Source organism: Pangasianodon hypophthalmus, chromosome 1, assembly GCF_027358585.1.
Source record: "Pangasianodon hypophthalmus isolate fPanHyp1 chromosome 1, fPanHyp1.pri, whole genome shotgun sequence".
In the NCBI taxonomy this organism is placed as follows: Eukaryota; Metazoa; Chordata; class Actinopteri; order Siluriformes; family Pangasiidae; genus Pangasianodon; species Pangasianodon hypophthalmus.
The window spans coordinates 683,816-703,335 of record NC_069710.1 but is presented as its reverse complement, the minus strand read 5'-3'; the positions used below and the strand labels follow the sequence as shown (position 1 = coordinate 703,335).

The 19,520-nt window shown below is 40.3% G+C and overlaps 1 protein-coding gene across 11 annotated transcripts in view; it reads right to left on the bottom strand.

Moving 5' to 3' along the window:
- LOC113526651 (protein MTSS 1-like) overlaps nucleotides 1-19,520 on the bottom strand; it is a 55,042-nt gene that overhangs the window by 15,538 nt on the left and 19,984 nt on the right. For 10 of the 11 annotated variants that reach the window (XM_053240953.1, XM_053240968.1, XM_053240983.1 and 7 more), the window contains exons 4-6: nucleotides 2,184-2,268; nucleotides 431-522; nucleotides 223-297 (exon numbers count right to left, since the gene is read on the bottom strand). In XM_053240953.1, coding sequence (XP_053096928.1) covers nucleotides 223-297; nucleotides 431-522; nucleotides 2,184-2,268 — 252 coding nt within the window. Of the gene's footprint in view, nucleotides 191-222; nucleotides 298-430; nucleotides 523-2,183; nucleotides 2,269-19,520 lie in introns of those variants that run through there. The other variant, XM_053241144.1, reaches the window with a different exon arrangement.

The following is a 19,520-nucleotide window of genomic DNA, read 5'->3' as shown; positions in this document are numbered from 1 at the left end:
CAGCAGCAGAATTTCTGCGTTTCTTTAGGATTTCTCGTAACAGCACCAGCGCAGGAACGACTCGCTGTCACTCGTTATTATGGATTTACATAACAATTATTTTTACATAATGTTCTGCTCTCTGAGCTTCACATTTCAATCTGATTTGCCTCTGTGTGTGTGTGTGTGTGTGTGCGCGTGTGTGTGTGTGCTGGATCAGAAACAGGAAGTGATGCGTGTTACCTTTCTTAGCCTTCTTCTGCAGTTTCAGGGTGTCTGAGGATTTCTTCTTAATCTCCTGCCGAGCTTTTTTATACTCTGTGTGGATGAAGAGACGACGGTATAACCCAATAAAATCAAAACTCTCTTTATTCCTAATGCACACACACATACACACACACACACACACACACACACACACACGCACATGCACGCGCACACACACACACACCTTTGGCGTGGTCCTTGTCCAGTGTGTTTGCGCCTCTCTTCCACTCCTCCAGCTGCTCCTGAAGAGGATTAATGAGGCAGTCGATAAACGTCCTGAAAAACATCAAACACACAATCTGAGAAACTTTCACCTTATTATGGTGTCATTACAGTCGTCATTACAGTCGTCATTACAGTCATCATTACAGTCGCCTCGTTACGGCGTCATTACAGTCGTCATTACCGGCGCCTCGTTACGGCGTCATTACAGTCGCCTTATTACGGCGTCATCATTTTCGCCTTATTACGGTGTCATTACCTTCGCCTTATTACAGTCGTCATTACCGTCGCCTCGTTACGGCGTCATCATTTTCGCCTTATTACAGTCGTCATTACCGTCGCCTTATTACGGCGTCATTACCTTCGTCTTACTACAGCGTCATTACAGTTGCCTTATTACAGTCGTCATTATCGTCGCCTTACTACGTCGTCATTACCGTCGCCTTGTTACAGTCGTCATTACCATCGCCTTACAATGTCGTTATTACCGTCGCCTTGTTATCTCGTCATTACAGCGTCATTACCGTCGCCTCATTACGGCATCATGACCGTCGCCTCATTACGGCGTCATTACCATCAGGAATGAGGAAGTAAAAGATAAAACAAAAAAGTAGCAAAGAAGGAAACAAATGAGGACAAATAAAAGTAAAAAAAGAGAGAAGAGAAAAATGGGGAAATAAAGCAAAAAAGGAAATAAAGAAAGATAAAGAAAGAAAAAGAGACAGAAAGAAAACAAAAGAACAAAAAATATATGGAACAAAGGCAGACAAATGAACAGAGTGAAGAAAGGGGAGGAAAGAAAACAAATCAAGTGAGAAAAATAGTGAGGAAAAAAAATAAGAAAGAAAGAAACAAAGAAGAGAAAGAAAGGAGCAGCAAAGAAAAAAGAAAAGCAACAAAGAAACGAGGAAACAAGTAGAGAAAGAAAAAGAGCCAGAGGAAAAAAAGAGAAAAATAAAAAGAAAGGAAAATAAAGAAGAGCAAATGAGGAAATATAAAAGTTAAAAAAAAGAGAAGGAAAAAAATATGGAAATAGAAATCCATAACAAAAGGAAGAAATGGAAAAAAAGGAAAGAAAGAGTGATGAAAAGAAAGAAAGGAAAGGTGTGTCACTTCTGTTGCTATAGAAACGCCACTCATCGCTAGCTCTTTTTTTTTGCTATTTTTTTCATAACATGCTACACGCTAGCTAGCTTTTCCGACGTCCTAAACAACGTTAGAAGAAATTCTACTAAAAATCTATCAATTAAAGACGTTTCAGGATTTTCTACGTCACAGAAGCTCCGGGTCTCGTCACGGAGACGAGTGTCTGCTCCGGCTCGAGTTAATCGCTCGCTCCTCTTCGCTTCTCGTGGCACGTCGAGCAGCTGAGGAGGTTAAATTTAGCCTCTCATCTGCGGCCGATTTACAGCGTGGCCGAGGAGGAAACGTCTCCACTGAAATTAGAGCAGAGAGCCAGTGAGGCGTGGAACGGCCGCAGTTCCAGAAGTTTTTGCCCCCCTGCCCCGTCTCTCTTTCCCAACCACGCTGCTAGTGGAAGTGATGGACACCTTTGACCTCAGATCAGATTTTCAATTTCAAAATTGGAATAAAATGGAACAGATGGTTAAAAACCCACCTTGGGTTCCACCTTGAATTATTTACGCATTCCTCTAACACACTCCTCTAATTAAAAACAAGAATCAGACGCTGTAAATAATGGAGTAAATATTTACGTGGAGAACTGCTTCAGCTTGGCCTCGATGCTCCTGTGCCTCATGCACATCCTGGTCAGAGCCGAGCCGATGTCTCTGGTGCCTCCTGAGAAGGAAACAAAAAAAGAAGAACCGATTTAGCCATGATGTAGATCAACCTTGCTCCCTCAGAGGACAAACCGAAGAACCTTCATGGCTCTGATTGAGGAAAACATCTGCAAATGTATGTTAACAGCATGTCTCATTGTTCAAATCATCCAGGAAATGAGGTCATTTACAAAAGTCATCTTATTCCACAAGATAAGCCGTTTTACAAACATGGAAAACACACAACACAGCTAACAAACTAGCTGGCTAATATTACAGAGGCTACTGATAGCTACATCTATTTAGCCATAATCACAACTTCAGCAAAGACTGACTGCAGTTTAGGCAATATATTTTATTATTTTAACATAAACATACCAAAAAGAGAGAGGTATTCCTCAGGGATGTGATCTGGGCCCACATGAGATCCTTCTAATTGAATTTCTAAGCTCAGATATTGATACAACAGCCTAGTTTTCGGTGAAGCTAATCGGTGAATCTAGAAAGATGAAAATACTGAACGTGGTACATCATGTTATATTTATACCCCAAATAATTGCGGTGTAAATTGTATGAACACTACTGTATTAGCCTGCTACCAGGTAAGCTACACTGTTAGCATAAATGGTGCCTGGGAAAGTTGCTGTTCCTGTCAAAAATGCTAAACCTTCACAGCCTGCTGTCAGCATTGACTTAACAGCATCACACTGAGGTAAGACGAGGCTGATGGACTGACCTCACACTTCCCTGCTAGTGTTGGATCTCAGTGAGAAACACACAACTATGACCTCATCGAGCCCTCAGGCTAACAAACGTGCTTGACAAATTTTACTCGTGAAGGCTTTACTGGAAAAAAAAAAAAACAAACAAAAAACAAAACAATTGTCTGTTTGAAAAATCCTCACGCGAGTCTGACGTGCAGCTGTACATCATCGGCATATGATTCTGTTCATTATTACTGACTTTTAACCCCCTCAACGTGGAAACGTTTGAGCTCCTCTGCCCTCAGCTGTATCCCAGGACAGTCTCGGATATCAACTGACAACTCAGACGTCCTAGTGGTCTTTAGTAAATGCAGCACAAAGTAATGGCACCCCTCCACCACTGTTATAGACTTCTACAGTTGTTATAAATGAGTTTTTTATGACCTCATTTGGTTCTGATGTTTATTCAAATTTTCTTATGAGCCATCTGAGGTCACAGTTACTGCCTGCGATAACAAGAAACATGTCGCATTTTATAATAATAATAATAATAACAATAATAATAATAATAATAATAATAATAATATAATGTCTCGCTCACAGCTTGTAAAAACAAAATATTAATTTTGACGACAATGATTTAAAGTTTTCTTCAGTAAGTATACAAGCACATTTCTACTCACAGTTTATATAACTGCAAAAAAGTTATACGATAAAACATGGTAGATTTTCTGTACCTCAAAACATTTGATGCAATTCTGTGAAATGTTTCAGTGTGATTAATAATAGCTTTGCGTGCTAGTGACTGTGAGGTAGTATTTGGTATTGATCCAGCATTCCTACATAATGGTCCATGCCAGACGTGATCCCGTGCCAGTGTTCAGGACGAGGTTAAGGTTCAGACAGCCGTTGGTATGCGTCAGGGTGAATGAAACGAGACGCTCTCAGACGGAGGCGGCTGACATTGACGAACGCTTCTTTTGTGCTCCTTCGCCTCGTCTGAAAGCTCTCAGCGTGAATGAATACGCATCACTGCTGGAAGCGACTTTTAATCTCGGCCAAATGTGACAAACTGCTTTTGTAACGACACAAAAAGAAATATGAGAAAGACGGAGAAGTTCATTTTGAAACATGTTCACCCCCACCCTGTCTGCAGTCAGGCCTCGTTCCAATCTGAACAAACCACAAATTAGAAACCTGGCCTCAACCCCTTCACTAACTCCTTCCACCAGGCAGGGAAGAACAACTGGCTGTTTATAATCTTGTCAGGACTATTTTTCCACCCTGTAGCTAAATATTAACTGTGAACTGAAAAGCGTTATACGCTGCTGCAGTCTGTCTTTTCCAACTTGGATTTCCTGAATTGGACATGGCGAAGGGAAACAAGTCTGGGGCTATTTTTAGCCGAACTGGGAACCAACCCAAAAAGTAATTTGCATTCATTTACAAGAACAAACGTCAGTCCATCTCACCTCCTCCTCCTCCTCCTCCTCCTTCTACAATGACTACACTCTTTGCACGAAAAGGGAAAAGGCTAGTGTGTGTGATGTGTGATTTGCATTTCAGGGTGTTTCTGTCGTGAGCTGACAGTTGGTTATTAGTCATCGTGGAGATGAACAGGTTACGATATCACGAGTGTGGAACAGAAACCTTGATGCCTTGATGTCTAATTACCCGGCATCTATGAAGGAAGTGTTTCGATAGCTACAAAGGTTCAGCAATGCACCTTAATGCACCAGTTTCTGCTGTATTTAAAGATCTGTACGGCTTGATGGAACAATGCAATTCCATAATTAATATGTCTGGCGAGAATATCAAATATTCTGTGACTACACTAGCTATTTTTGTCCCTTTCCCTCCACCGTACTTGTGTTTTGCAGTATGCAGGATTATTCTATGTAACTGCAGTTCCACAGCTACAATGAGATAGTTTATATAATGAGATGCTAGTGTGTGTGTCAGTCAGCATGCTATTTACAGATATGGTTTGGCAGTTAGACGATTTCAAATGTCTGTTTCTACAAAATAAAGTGACATTCTTATCACAATGCCAGCGCTAAATATTATCAGCATTATAAGCACCACCAAAAAATTAGCCAGCTAGCTGCAATAATCATTTATCACATTTTACACAGTTGAGAAATACTTAAATATATTATATAAAATACAGTTTAGCTGTTTGAAATTTTCTTCCTATGAATGATATAATCTTGACGAAAATCCTATTACTTTCTCAACACTAATGAAAGAGGTTCTTTGTTTGTGGATTTTAAACCATACAGTACAGGAAAAATAAACAGAAGTAGTTCTGTAACCTATTCATTCTCGACCCCTCCTTACATTCACCGCTGATTTAACATCTGAAAGAAACTCCAGTTTGAGGGGAAAAAGCACAACTTCAGCGTTTTTATTTGAACCCCAATTGTTCACGGTCACCACTTTGAGTTTTTTCCGTTAAACCAACAGCTCCGGCTCTGAACCGTCAGAGAGACAGTCTACCTCTTGTTTGTAGTCCAAATACACACCGCTGTCGAACCCTGACGGGCTGAAAGAGCACCATTCTGACATTAAAAGCCACTTTCGCCTCCACCCTGGTTATAGAGTTATGACTATGATGTTGTCTGTGTAAAGCTTGTATGAATAAGGCATCAGAACACAGCATGGGTCTTAAAATAAGCGACAAGCGAGTTTTTCAGTTTCGACAAGCGACAATGAGGCCACAGTTGAGCCCCGAGTTAATAAAGAGGCTTTCTGATTTTTAAATGTGGAAATTACGCTAAAATGTCAGCGGCTGTAATCCACACCAGAGCCAGTCAGTGAAAGTTGGGGATGTGTAGCTGGAGTCTGGTTTCTCATCTAGCGGCTAATAGGCAGATCTTGTCTCCATCACCTTTTTCATAAATAAGATCCTTAAGGAAGCAGGTCCAGACAAAACTAGTGACTATAAAACAGATCATTTTACGACTTGTTGACTTTTCACACCCACCTGAGACTAAAATGAGGTTATTAGCATTCCAAGAACCTCTGGAGATCCAACAACTCAGAAACGTGTCCCAAATGCAGGGTAGAAACTCTTTAGAAGTATCACAACCTCTTAACAAGCTTTAGTTGCCATTCTTTTTCAAAAACAACCCATTAAATAAGTCATAATCTCTGGTTTGTTCTTTTCCGTCAGTAAAGTTTTACACGGTGTAATTCTGTCACCATGTCAAAAGGCTTTCCTGAGCAGACACAACACACCAAAACGTCTCATATATCAAGCATGTCAGACAACGACACCGAGTCAGTGAACCACGTTTCTGTTTCCTCTTGGATGGAAATCAAACAAATGCCAGATTCTGAGGTCAACCAAAGTGCTGGTTTTAATTGTGTCTTGTGATGTGTGATGGCATTGAAGCGAGTCGTGACACTGGCAGGAAGCTGAGCTTGCTTGTTTCTGTGGAGACAACAAAAAAACAATATTCTGAACACGGAATGAACCTTTCCCCCTCTCTGTTCGTGCTCTTTTAGGGTCTCTTGGGAAGCAAACCTCACATTCTACAGTTCAACTGCTAAAAGTGGCATGGTACCAAAAACACGCAATTGGTCAGATTCCAGAGAAGCGAATGGACATGCTTTGATGTTAGGTGGGAAAGTGTTAAGCAACTCTCAGGTCTGTCGTACTTCCCTGCATGCTCAGCTCCATCCTTAAACCTAATTTATCTTAATTTAAAAGCTACTTTTGAGCTCAAATCCGGCGACCCCTAAGTTAAATTTAGACTCCAGCTGCCGCGTCGCTCCCAGAATGCCCAGTCTTGTCGAGTCTGCTTGTTATAAATAGGCCTGACTTGGAGGATTCTGTGATTAGCATGGCACCACACCTCTTTTCTGTCTCTCTCTCCTCTCCTCTTAGCCTGGCTGTCTCTCTCAGTCTGTGATCATCCACGCCTTCGTCCCCTTTGATGCGAGTGCTTACAATAGGTCCTGCTGCAAATCATAGGGCCACTGGAAACTAAAATACCCAGCATTATTGTGAATACCATCACCTCCTTGCCTCAATGTGTGTCTCCAAAAAGACAATTTAAGGTCTACACCATGGAAAAAAACGCCAAACTAGTAATTAGTCAAGTGCAAAACCAGTAAACACGATGATCTCGACAGGAATACCAACAAATCACGGCAAAAACCACCCACGTTTCAAAAAAAGGGAAGCCGCCACTTCTAAGCCCTCATGTTCCGTCCTGCCTGCTTCACCCAAGCTTTGCTCTGCAAAACAAAGAGCTGGAGGTGAATGCTGGTGCAAGTTGATGCTGCAGGGCCATCTGAGAAGGAGGTGAAAACACACATGGCAACTTTTTTCCCCTGCCAAAACAGAGCTCCAGTATGTGGCAACTCAGTGCCAACACGGGCGTAAAAGAACACTTAACAGGGACGCTGTAGTGGAGAGAGGAAGCCGGACAGTTAAGTGGACGCACTTCTGTTAGTAGGTTTCAGCTCGAACACAAAGACTGGCTTTCACAAAAAAATTTCCTTCCAAGCAGAAGCACTGACTGAGAGCCTGGTCTCGTTATCTGCAGCTCTGAGACGACACACAAACGCTCTAATTCAAGATAACAAGCACTTTCACTGGAAATGAATAACGGCCAATGTTAAGTTCGTCTCTGACCTTTCTATCATGAATATAGAGCTGATATTTCAGTCACAGCATGCAGGACAGGGAATGCATACCAAGAATAACTATATAGGATCTTTGTTCACTTTCTCTGGGATGCATATAGCATGGCATCCACTAGCTATGAGGAAATGCCAAGCCAAAGCCCCTCCTATCAGATTTTTTGGAAAGTATTTGGAGCGCGTATGAAGCCGAGTTGCTTCACCGGGATTTCGTTTTCAACTTAACACTGATGGATCGGTTTAAATCCTGAAACCAGTGTTTAATCAGGAAGCATTGTTCCTTTAACTCAGCCGACAATTACATCATCGAATCAGTTCAGTACGAGTGGTGAGCGATGCGACAGCAGCTTGTCTCTTCACAGTTGGCAGGAATGCCTTGGAAGAGGATCTAGTGAGCAGAACTGTAGAACTGTGAGAACACAGAGATGTGTTTAAAACTGAGGCTTGTTTGAAGCATGTTTAAATCATCACAACCCTCACATATTTTATTAACCCACAGGCTAGACGGAGTTTTTGAAACTGAAATATTAATCAGAATAATGGACTTGACCATCGATTGGGTATATGGCAGCCCAGATCCATACGTCCATCCATAACTATTAATAAACTTTAATGTATAGCTGTCATCGCCATTCCTGCTTGTTTTTTCAGGCTCCAAACCCACCATGAGGAAACGCTTGGGGGAGAACACCATGCATGCTTCGGTCATCAAGGACGCACACTGACTCGGCAGTAGGTATGTAAGGAATGTGCTGATGGCTGAAAAATGCAGACCAGGACCGACACATGCAGGTAATGTGTATGCAGCATGAGAGGAAAATCTGACAAAGCAAATCAGCTTGTAAGAGAACAGATCTCAAGCCTACTAACAAATGCAGAGGACACTTGTCATGATACGTCTGAATTAAACTGCCAATTCATTTTTAAAAAACTGGTCCGTAAGGTAGCCACGCTTTTGTTTAACAATAAATATACAAGTTAAACATCTGCTGAAGCTGGTGATGGTGGGAAATAAAAGTTTATGGACAATAATTATTGCAAAAATATTAATATCATGATACTTGAAGTCTTTTCATCGATACATGATATACAGGCAACCAGCAAAACAGTGGCCTTGCATTTAAAAAAAACTCTGAACTGAGATTATTAATCTCTAACTTCTATTTAAAGTCAAAGTTAATAAAAATTATTAACACTGAAAATAAAGAAACATAAAAAAAACATGTTAACATTTTACAATTTTAAACATTTAGTACAAATTTAACACTCGGTCAGTTGATTCTAATCTAACCAGAGTCTGTAGTTGTTAGAAAAACGCTGAAGATCTCTACGATATCTCAGAAAAGTATCGTATTGTGACAGTTACTGTTACCATCCTAAAGATTATTTGCCCCTTTTATACCACAACAGTTTGTCAACGATTACAATTTTTATTTTATTAAAGAACGAAACTTCTTATCTGTTCATAGTAACATGTAATATTGTGGAACGTCCGTAAAAACAAATTATTTCCTGTTATCACTTATGTTATAGCAGCTATAATGAGATAATACTAACCTAACAGCTCACATGGAGATATTTTTGTATTTATGAACAATCTCGCTAATCCATTTTCTCCAAGAGATCTTAAGGAATGCTGTCATTTTTCCGAATCCCTCAGGGGCCAGTGCTGGGCTGTTTGAGAGGCAGGTGTGCAGGTAATCAGGTGATTGGGATGATTGTGTTAAGTTCACACACCTGCTGAAGACCACACCTGATACACTGATGAGGAGACTTTTGGTATTAAAGCTTTAGCTTCTGAAAAAAAAACAGGGAAGAATGATTTCTGCTTGGAATGAAGCTCAGCTGGATCACTACGCGTTTGTCCGTCAGCTGGATAGCAAGACATTACAATTCAGGAATTTAGTCCAAGCTCTGGACGTGAGAATACAGGATATTGTTTCCATTTATTTTTTTTAACAAGTATTAAGTAAAATTTTTATAAATATTTGGCAAAATCTGGGACGTTTCCATTAACTACCAGTTAAATATATTCTAAAGGGGAATACACTTACTAAGAGAATATTTTTTATTTAAAAACAAACTTCTACACTTTCAGAATCCAGAAGTAATTATTTATTATTTTCTGTAACAAGCTATAGTGAGCTTTGTTAGAAAATTGATTAAATGTTTTATCAAAATGTTTGTAATTTTGTTTATATATATATATATATATATAGAGCTCATAAACCACAAACTTCACCTGCTATTGTTATGTACAATAGCATAAAGTCTATACTGTATAAATACTAATTAATAAACACAAGCGAATCCTAGTACTAATGTGACAAATGTTTTTTCTTAACTGTTCTACAATGTGGTTTCTGCTCAAAGTTTTCTTTCTTTCTTTCTTTTTGAACTATTTTCTCAACAAAGGATTCGTTTCCTCTCTTATCGTGCTTGTTTATGCCACTGTGGCCGATTTCTTCCGAGATTATGACCCTGAAAATGATAAAATGATCCGAAACTTGCCGCATAGCCAAAGCAGAATCATTAAAAGCAATGGTGTAGCACTTACAGCCTAAATTATGTTATCTCAAGGACAAAAAAACATTGTATGCCTTATCAAAGCACTTCCTCCACACGCCTCATTACACAGAGGAGGGCAAAATGACCCGATAGGGATGTGTAAGAGCCTTACAGCCTGATCCCTGTGGGGTTTAGACGTCTGAAGTTCTGGAAATAGAAGATTCTTCACTCAAATAAGTTTAATGGATTTGCCCGAGTTGGATAATAAATATGAACTGATGAAATTTTGTGTTAGTTCATGAAGAAATCTAATCAGTTCTCGGCAGTGGGCTCAGATTTTGGATCCTACTGCCTGAGTTTAACTGCACAGATGTTCCTAATTTCCCAGAAACCAAAGCGCCTGAGATAACGACTCAGTCCTTCAGTAGAGCAGCTATTAGGTGGCTAATTAGAGGCACAGACGCAGGACCGTACTGATTACGGCCTCACGGTTACAGCTGTGCAGAAAATCGCTGGAGACTTCTCCATCACTGGCGTTTTTCTAAGACCCAACGTGGGGGTTAAGGTCACCTGGTTCTTCTTATCGTCATTGTGACCAGGTGTACAAGTCCGAGAGGCTTTAACGACATCGACATGTTGGTCTGCACCGCTAATGATCAGCACAGTGAGGAAAAAACTCAAGAAGAAGAAGAAACTGATGAATAGATGAATAAAAGGAAGACGTCCTCCTGGCGTCACCAGTGTACAAAGCGAGGATTTGAAACGGCTGCAGGACTGAATGGTCTGTAACTCGCAGCAGACTGGGACGGAGGGGACGATTTGGGTTTCGCTCACTCCGAAGGCGGTCACTTTATCCTCTCAGGTCAGTGAGAGCAACATGCTGCAGATTTCAGGAACACAGCTGCTGGAATGACGGGGTAATTTTAGGGTTCAGGATGTCGGCGTGGAGCTGCTCGTCTCACTGACCTCCGCCATCACACACCACTTATTTTATTCCACTTTATCCAGGAGCATTTACTGCACATCTGCACATCTGTTCATCCATTCATGCCACTGGTTTGCAAAACTCTGTCTATCTGCGGTGTCTGTCTGTCTACGTGTCAGTGCATCCGTCTGCTTGACTGTCCATCCGAGTATCAGTCTGTCTGTCTGTCTCTCGTCTGTCTGTCTGTCTGTCTGTCTCTCGGCTGCCTGTCTGTCGGTCTGTCTGTCTGTCGGTCTGTCTGTCTCTCGTCTGTCTGTCTCTCGTCTGTCTGTCTCTCTGTCTCTCGTCTGTCTGTCTGTTTGTCTGTCTCTCAGTCTCTCGGCTGTCTGTCTGTCTGTCTGTCTGTCTGTCTCTCGTCTGTCTGTCTGTCTGTCAGTCTCTCGTCTGTCTGTCTCTCTCTCTTGGCTGTCTGTCTGTCTGTCTCTCAGTCTCTCATCTGTCTGTCTGTCTCTCGGCTGTCTGTCTCTCGACTGTCTGTCTCTCTCTCTCGGCTGTCTGTCTGTCTGTCTGTCTCTTGGTCTCTCGTCTGTCTGTCTCTCAGCTGTCTGTCTGTCTGTCTCTCGTCTGTCTGTCTCTCTCTCGGCTGTCTGTCTGTCTGTCTGTCTCTTGGTCTCTCGTCTGTCTGTCTGTCTGTCTGTCTGTCTCTCGGCTGTCTGTCTGTCTGTCTGTCTCTTGGTCTCTCGTCTGTCTCTCGACTGTCTGTCTCTCGACTGTCTGTCTCTCGACTGTCTGTCTCTCGACTGTCTGTCTCTCGCTCTCTCGTCTGTCTGTCTGTCTCTTGGTCTCTCGTCTGTCTGTCTCTCGGCTGTCTGTCTGTCTGTCTGTCTCTCGGCTGTCTGTCTGTCTGTCTGTCTCTTGGCTGTCTGTCTTGCAGTCCACCTACATGCCCGTCTGGCTATTTTCTATCCGTCCCTCCACGCGTCGTTCCAGCTGGCAGTCTGTTGTCCGTCACTCCATCTAATCTGTGTGACTCTCTCCATCTGGCTGTCTGTCTATGTGTCTGTCCATCTTCTTTTCTTGCTCCTATTGATCCATCTATCCGCCTAACTAAATGTTCACGCTCCTTCTTAAACTCAGTGAAACCGACATCTTAGCAAGTGAAAGTATCATGAATTTAGTCAGATTTATCTAAATCACTCCTGTTATAGGATTACCATAAACCAAATATAAGATTATTACACCTATTTCTACACTTTTTTATTCTTTTCTTTATTAATTTAAGACTTGAGATAAGCTTTTAAACATTTCTTTCTAAACAGAAGCAAAATTATCTGCTATTAGAATAAGAAAATGTAAAACTTAAAATGAGTAAAAAATGCCTCGAAATAGGTTTAATAATCTTCTATAATATATAATTTATAATAAGAATTATTAGATAAATTTGATAATTTAAGATATTTTCACTCGGTAAGATGTCAGTCTTTGCAGTGCAGAGTGTGAGCTCAGATCTCTGAAATTAAAGAACTAAGCTGCCGTGGTTGGAGTTTTGATTTATGTGGCACAAATATTTCCTGTCACAGATGTCCCGCTAGTCAGCCTTCAGCTAACCGCTATGTAACTCTGACCTAAATGCTAATTTAACTGGTCACAAGTGGCCTGAAACACACACACACACACACGCACACACACGCACACACACGCACACACACGCACACACACTTCATGTGAGTGATGAAGTTGGCGTTGGCGTGATGACAGAGCGAAGGCCGTGCCGTCCCGGGGTGGCCCACATATCAGCTCTTTAATTAGCCTCTCGTTCAGACCACAGCGTGCAGCAGAGGCAGCTGGAGCGCCGCTCGTCTGCCACCCAGACAGGTGCTGATCCAGAGTCACGGGTGGAGTCGGGTCGGGTCGGGTCGGGCGGGGACGCTGGAGCGGAGCGGAGAGCTCAGTTACACTACACTGTTTTAGCAGAATGATTATTTCAGATGAAACTGTGGACAACGCCTGAGTCTCATTTTTTTTATTTGTTCTTCTGCATGAAGGTTCCATTCACGTGAACAAAAACATGTCATTTACGTTCATCTATTTAACGAGCGTCCAAAGTCAGAATTCAATCCCAGCATTAGAGCCGAGAAGTTTTGGGATTTGAACTCAAAACATCTTGGACTTTGAGAATTTTGCAGAATTTTATTCATTTAGCTTCCACTGCATCTCAGCATGGCCTGTCAAGGTTTTTTTTATTATTTCAAATAAAAATAATAGTATGAAAATTGTCCATTCTACTATACTTTACTGTTATTTCTCACCAAGGCACATTTCAATTCCGTAATAAAACCTAGTTATACAAAATTCCTCCATTTTTTTCACGTAAAGCGCCGCTGACACGGAACACAACTCAGAAGATACTAAAAATGTCCGAGTGGATAAACAGTGAGATGTTGGACCTCCTGCGCTTTGATTTAATGTGATTTAATTTGCATAAAATTGACATTTTCTCAATGTTTATGGTTCCACATGGGTGCGTGTGTGTGTGTGTGTGTGAGTGTGTGAGAGAGATAATCACTCACTCTTTGACTTCACAGCTGTGAAGATGTGGAGATAAAACGCAACGCCCTGATTAAATCTGGAATGTAGGTCAGTCCGGGCCGGATAAAGAGAACTGGGTTACTTTCTGACCTGGAAAAGACTACAGCAGCTATAAGTATCCCGGAATATCATGGAATATCCTGGAATATCCTGGGAATTGACAGGACAGGCTGTTCATGCTGGAGTTAAAGGAGTAACTCGAGTAGTGGTGTTTCACAGCCAGTCTGGTGACTGAGATGTTTTTACACGTACTCCGCGCTTCTTCAGATCGGTTATCAGTGATTCAGAGCAGCTCGTGCGTCACTCGCACTCGATCGTGCGTCGGCGTTGATTATGAAAGGAGAATCGTTTCAGCACAGATTGGGATCTGCTGCCACGCTTTACGCTGTCTTTCAACTTTCAGGAAGTTGACTAATGATTTCTGCTTTACTCACCCAACTACAATAAAAATTTGACAGTGTGTGTGTGTGTGTGTGAAATGTACGAGAAACTAACAGCAAGTGCAGCCGAGATTTTGGCCGCCATTTTCTCCCTAATTTGTTCCTGACCCATTCCCATCCACCAGCCAGCTCTCTCCTATCTGCGACTATCTGCCCTCTTCCTCATACATGAAATCACAGATGATTGACAGAGATCGAGATAGAGAAAGTGTGAAAGAGAGAGAGAGAGAGAGAGAGAGAGAGAGTATGCCTCTCCCACCCAGAAAAAGTTTACATCCTGCACTGAGCTGCTTCAAAATGTTAGTTAGCTACACGTGCAACATAAACGGCGGCCATTTTGGTTAGCGTGTGGCATCGCATTCAATCCTAATTTTTAAAAAAATACAATACAATGTTTTATTCCTTTTGATAACAGACTTGCTTTAATGCTAATTTAAATATGACAACCAGAGCCAAGAAATTATTATAGAAAAAAAAGTAATAACTGATAGTTAACTGAATGTATTATTATAACGTACTGATGTTTAAAACAGTGATGTTATTAAAGACATCATCTTACTTTTAGTTTTCATTTTCAGCAAATTCAGTTCTCATGGTGATTAGCATATTAGTGTCAAAAGTATCAAAATTATAGTATCAAAAATGTCTTTGGGTAAAACATGAGAATTTTCTTACTTTAAGACCTTGAAGTGCCTCAGTTTTCACTTTAGACTTTCACAAACTTAACTTGTATTTTTTTCTAATTATGTTAAAAGGAACCTTTTTTTTTTTTTAAAGAGTGAAACTTTTGCTAATATTTTATGTTATACCCAACAACTCGGCTCAGCACGATTCTCAGCGATCCTGACAAAGCACTACACAAAATAACAACAGTTTAAATAAAATAAAATAAAATAAAATAAGGGCCTCTCTGGGGTTCTAGTGCACGTCTACAAGCAGAAGCCAAGTGCATTATTGTAAAGTCATTTATTTTGTTAATTAGAGGCTTTGACAAACTGATAGTGACTTGTGTCAGCGACAGGAAGTGTCTGCTTTTCTTAATAACAGGCACACTAGTCACTAGTCACTAGTCAAGTCGTAAATCAGTCGTCCTGAAAGTCCCAAAGATTTACACAGCTGTAGTTGAAGTGCGCTGTGACGCACAAAGTAAAGGTCAGAAAGGTCTCATGGTTAAAACCAGGATCGATCTGATCACGGAACAGCCATCCAAAGCCAAATCCCTTCTATCCCACTCTCAGAGAAGCGGAAAGCTGACTTCAGATCAGATGAATAAGTGCGACGGCTTCCGAAAGCCCTCAGTATGGCGCGTTCCCACGGCAGATGGTGGAGCGCAGGTAGGGAACGGACACATGAGCCTCCCTCTGGGAGTGAGGAGAGAAAAATCTGGTCCTGTTCTCGGCCTTCCCAAGGCGACAGGCGACGTGTTGATGCTGTACACAAGGCACCGTCTGAGAGAACAAACTGTACTCCAAGCCTTCTGTGAGTACAGCGTGGATAAAAATGCGACAGATCAGGTCTCAGGACTCAGAAGTCAGACGTCAGCAAATATGACCTGAAACGCTTCAAGCAGCTTCAGTCTGAAGTTGAGACTGCGGCTGAGCGATATGACAAAAATATCATATCGCAATTCTTTCTATGATACACGATATACAGTTCTGTGTAAAAGTCTTAGACATGTGCAAAGAAATGCTGTAGAGTAAAGACGCCTTCAGAAATAATGAAATTAAATGTTTCTACATTAAAAAAAACACTATAAAGAGCAGTAAACAGTAATAAATGAAACAAAGTCAGTATTTAATGTGACGATCCTTCACTTTAAATAAATAAAGCAGTATCTGAGGTGCAGTGTGTGCAGTTTTATAAGGAAATGAGCTGGAAGTGTTACTGAGCATCTTGCAGAAGCAGCCACAGTTCTTCTGGAGACTTTGACTGTCGACTCGCTTCTTATTTCTGCAGCGAAACCCAGCAGCCTTCATTATGTTTTTATCTGAAAAGTGTCTCTTATGGAATCTGCTGCTTTCTTTACTGACATACAAACATTTTTCTGTAACGTTTCATTTTGTGCTGGAAAACTAATGTTTGGAATGGAAAATGATTTTGTACTGAATCAATAATGTAGAAGTCAGAAAATAAACATCTGTAACAAAGTTTGTAGTTAAAAAAACACAAAAAAACCCAGGGTGCCAAGACTTTTGCACAGTACTGTATATTGTATTTTCTTATACCTGTTAGAGTAGATACTGTTATCTACTCAAGAGCTACTGCACATATTCACTGCCCATAGACTTATTTATTAATTTATTTTTATTTTTTTTAATTCAACCTGAACTTTGTTAATTTGCACAATGCTACTATTTGCATTTCTGGTAGATGCTAAACTGCATTTCATGATGCAGATGAGAACCTGCACTGTGCAATGACAATAAAGTTGTTTCTATCTATCTATCTATCTATCTATCTATCTGCATCACAATACAGTGGACTGCTCACAAACTGCCAGCAAAATGTAAAAAAAAGGAGTGCTTAGATGACTTATATTCTACAAAAATGAATAAAATGATTTTCAACACTGAAAAGGAGAAAATAAAACTTGAACAAATTCGAAAATTTGACAAGTTTTAGCATCAAATGTTACAAATTTAACAGGGCTGTACAACATATCGAAATTATCAAAATATCGCAAATATGCGTATCGCAAGGGCTTACAATTACGAATGATTTTAATACTTCAAAAAGTTACAAAAATCTGAAATGTCATTTTCAGTTTTTAGATATATAAATATATATATAAATATAATTTAAATTGATTTTACACACTTATAGTTTTATCGTACCGCATATTGCGTTATTTAGCAAGTTATCACATATTGTGTTTTTCTTCAATATCGTGCAGCCCTAAAACTTAACATTACGAAGTTAATCACACACTTAGCATCTCAGTTTCACACACTTTTAAAAAGCGTTTTTCTGTGTAATTAGATGTACTCTTATCATCCGTGTGTACGTTGAGCTCATGTCTGTAAATATAACACTAGGGACGGATCGCTGTGGTGAATCTCCTGCTGTCAAATTTGTAAAGATGTTTGTAATTCAGTTTATTTAACATCTCAGAAAAGTATATTGTGCCATAATTTATCACGATACTGATCCTGTACCGTCACATCACGTCTACAGCACACTGGAATACACAACGCTTTGTTTCACTGAGCCTCAGAATCATAAACCGGTAATCAGGGAAAGAGAGTTTCGCTCTGAGTGAGCTGTAATAAAGTAAAGCTCCGTCAGCACTGAAAATCCTCCGACTGCCATGAAATGACAAGCTGTAACCCGGACTCTGACCTTAAACAAGCGGATTATCGTTTTACACACACTCCTGTTTACTTTTAAAATCAACAGGCGGTTGCACGCAGGACAGAGGAGCAGGTCACGACGCTCACTGAGCTCACGCTTACATTAACACGGACGTAAAACCAGGAGAAATCATCCTGATCTTCACGTCTTCTGAGATTAAAAATATATCGTACCATGAGGGAAAAATTATTTACGCAGCAGTAATAACGCAACGTTTCTCTATAACTCTTATTCCGTGGTTTCAATTCAATTCCATTTTAATTCTTTGATGGCAATTCTTTTTAAAATGTTTTTCACAACACGTCACTCTCATTTCTGTATTTTAACAGAATACGTTAACATTAATGGTTAACAGATTAGAGGTCACGTTCAGGTAGTCTTCTAAACAAACAAACAAACAAACAAACAGACTCTGTATTTATTTTCAAATCACTATGCGTGATGTAAAGAAAATGCATTGGCTAACTTTTGCGTAAGCATTTGTAAGGTATAAACCAGTACGACTAGCTACGTATAATCGCAGAAATGGGATCGTTAAGTTCATGAAACTCATCCACACAGGTGCGAGTTCATGTTAACACTTTTAAGATTAAATTATAATGTCTCCATTGAGTGATGAGTGTGTACAGAGAATTTAATGATTCTGTTTATATGATTATATGTAGTTAGACAAGTCACTGGCCTTTTTTGACACATTTTTTTAATGTGAAATACAAACTCAGTAGAAAAAAATATACTAACAATTTTCAGAGATTTACGCTAGCTACGTATATCTACACACAAACAGAACAGCTATCTTCATGAGACTCGTACAAACACATGTAAATCGCAAGCTAAAGCTTTTAAGATCGTGTTATAACTCCAGAGTCTCCAGAGTGGGCTTGTAAAAAAGAAACATGAGAAATTATTTCACGAGTAAAAACTCAACACTTCCTTGAATAAACCCAACACTGAGGTTTAATGTTACTGCGCTAACGATCCTAACAGGTGACCTGTTATTTGTTTAACAGTGTTTACTTTCAAATCACCTGGAAAAACAGCGGCGTGTGGAAGATCACGTAGTCAGTGCCAGAGTCAAAGTCCAGCGCAGCGAGACCTCGAGGCTATGAGGCAACGAGGCAATCCGTCTGACTCATATTTACACAAACATGCAGAAAATGTGAACTACTCACTTCCTGACATAAAAACGGGCAGGTTGTCTTCACGCCCATGCAGCTACTGGCCAAAAAACTGCACAAGTCAATAGGTGTGAGCTGTGTCACGTCTTTTACGACTGTGTGAGCTGCGAGGCTTTTATGAGACGTGTAAAGATAAAGCAAAGTGAAAGCTGCTGGTCTGAGATTACTGAGGATTAGCTTTACAAAGACGAAAAAGCCCTGACTATAATAACAATCATAATAATAATAATAATAATAATAATAATAAGAGACAATGAGGGACCAAATCCAACACAAACTCTTAATCTTCTTACATAACAATGTGAATCTCTAAACCACATTCTCTTCCACTAAGCAGCTCATTATTATGTAAGAAATCACATTCTTCTGATTTATCACATTGCACTGTCCAATTCGTTACTATAGAAACGTTTAATCCTGTGATGTCAGAAAATTAATCAACACCTTCTGACCAATTAGAATCCAGTACACAACAGTGTCATGGTATAAATACGTGTATATATATATATATTTCGTTCCGCTCACGTACACACAAGCATGACTCGACACGGATCAGGCGTGGGAGGTGTTTTGGAAGATAACGGTGGTTCACATGCGGGTTCGAGCTGCTTCTTCTTCCCAAATTGCAGCTGTACATCAAAATATTTGTGCAGGAAGAACTCATCCTGAGAGAGGAAACATGTCTGCGGTCGAACAGCTTCACGACGATGCAATGAGACGCTTCAACAAGTCCAAACAAGACCAAATGGAGCTTCAGATTTAACAACAACACATGTACGGAAATGTGATATTTTTACATAAAGGCATATTTTCTTAAACTAGCTACATTTCCGTGGACATTTCCAGTTAGCATGTTGCTCATATCGCTCTAATGGTCTATAATACGGCGTATAGAAAAATAAAAACAGCCACTTAGTAATTAT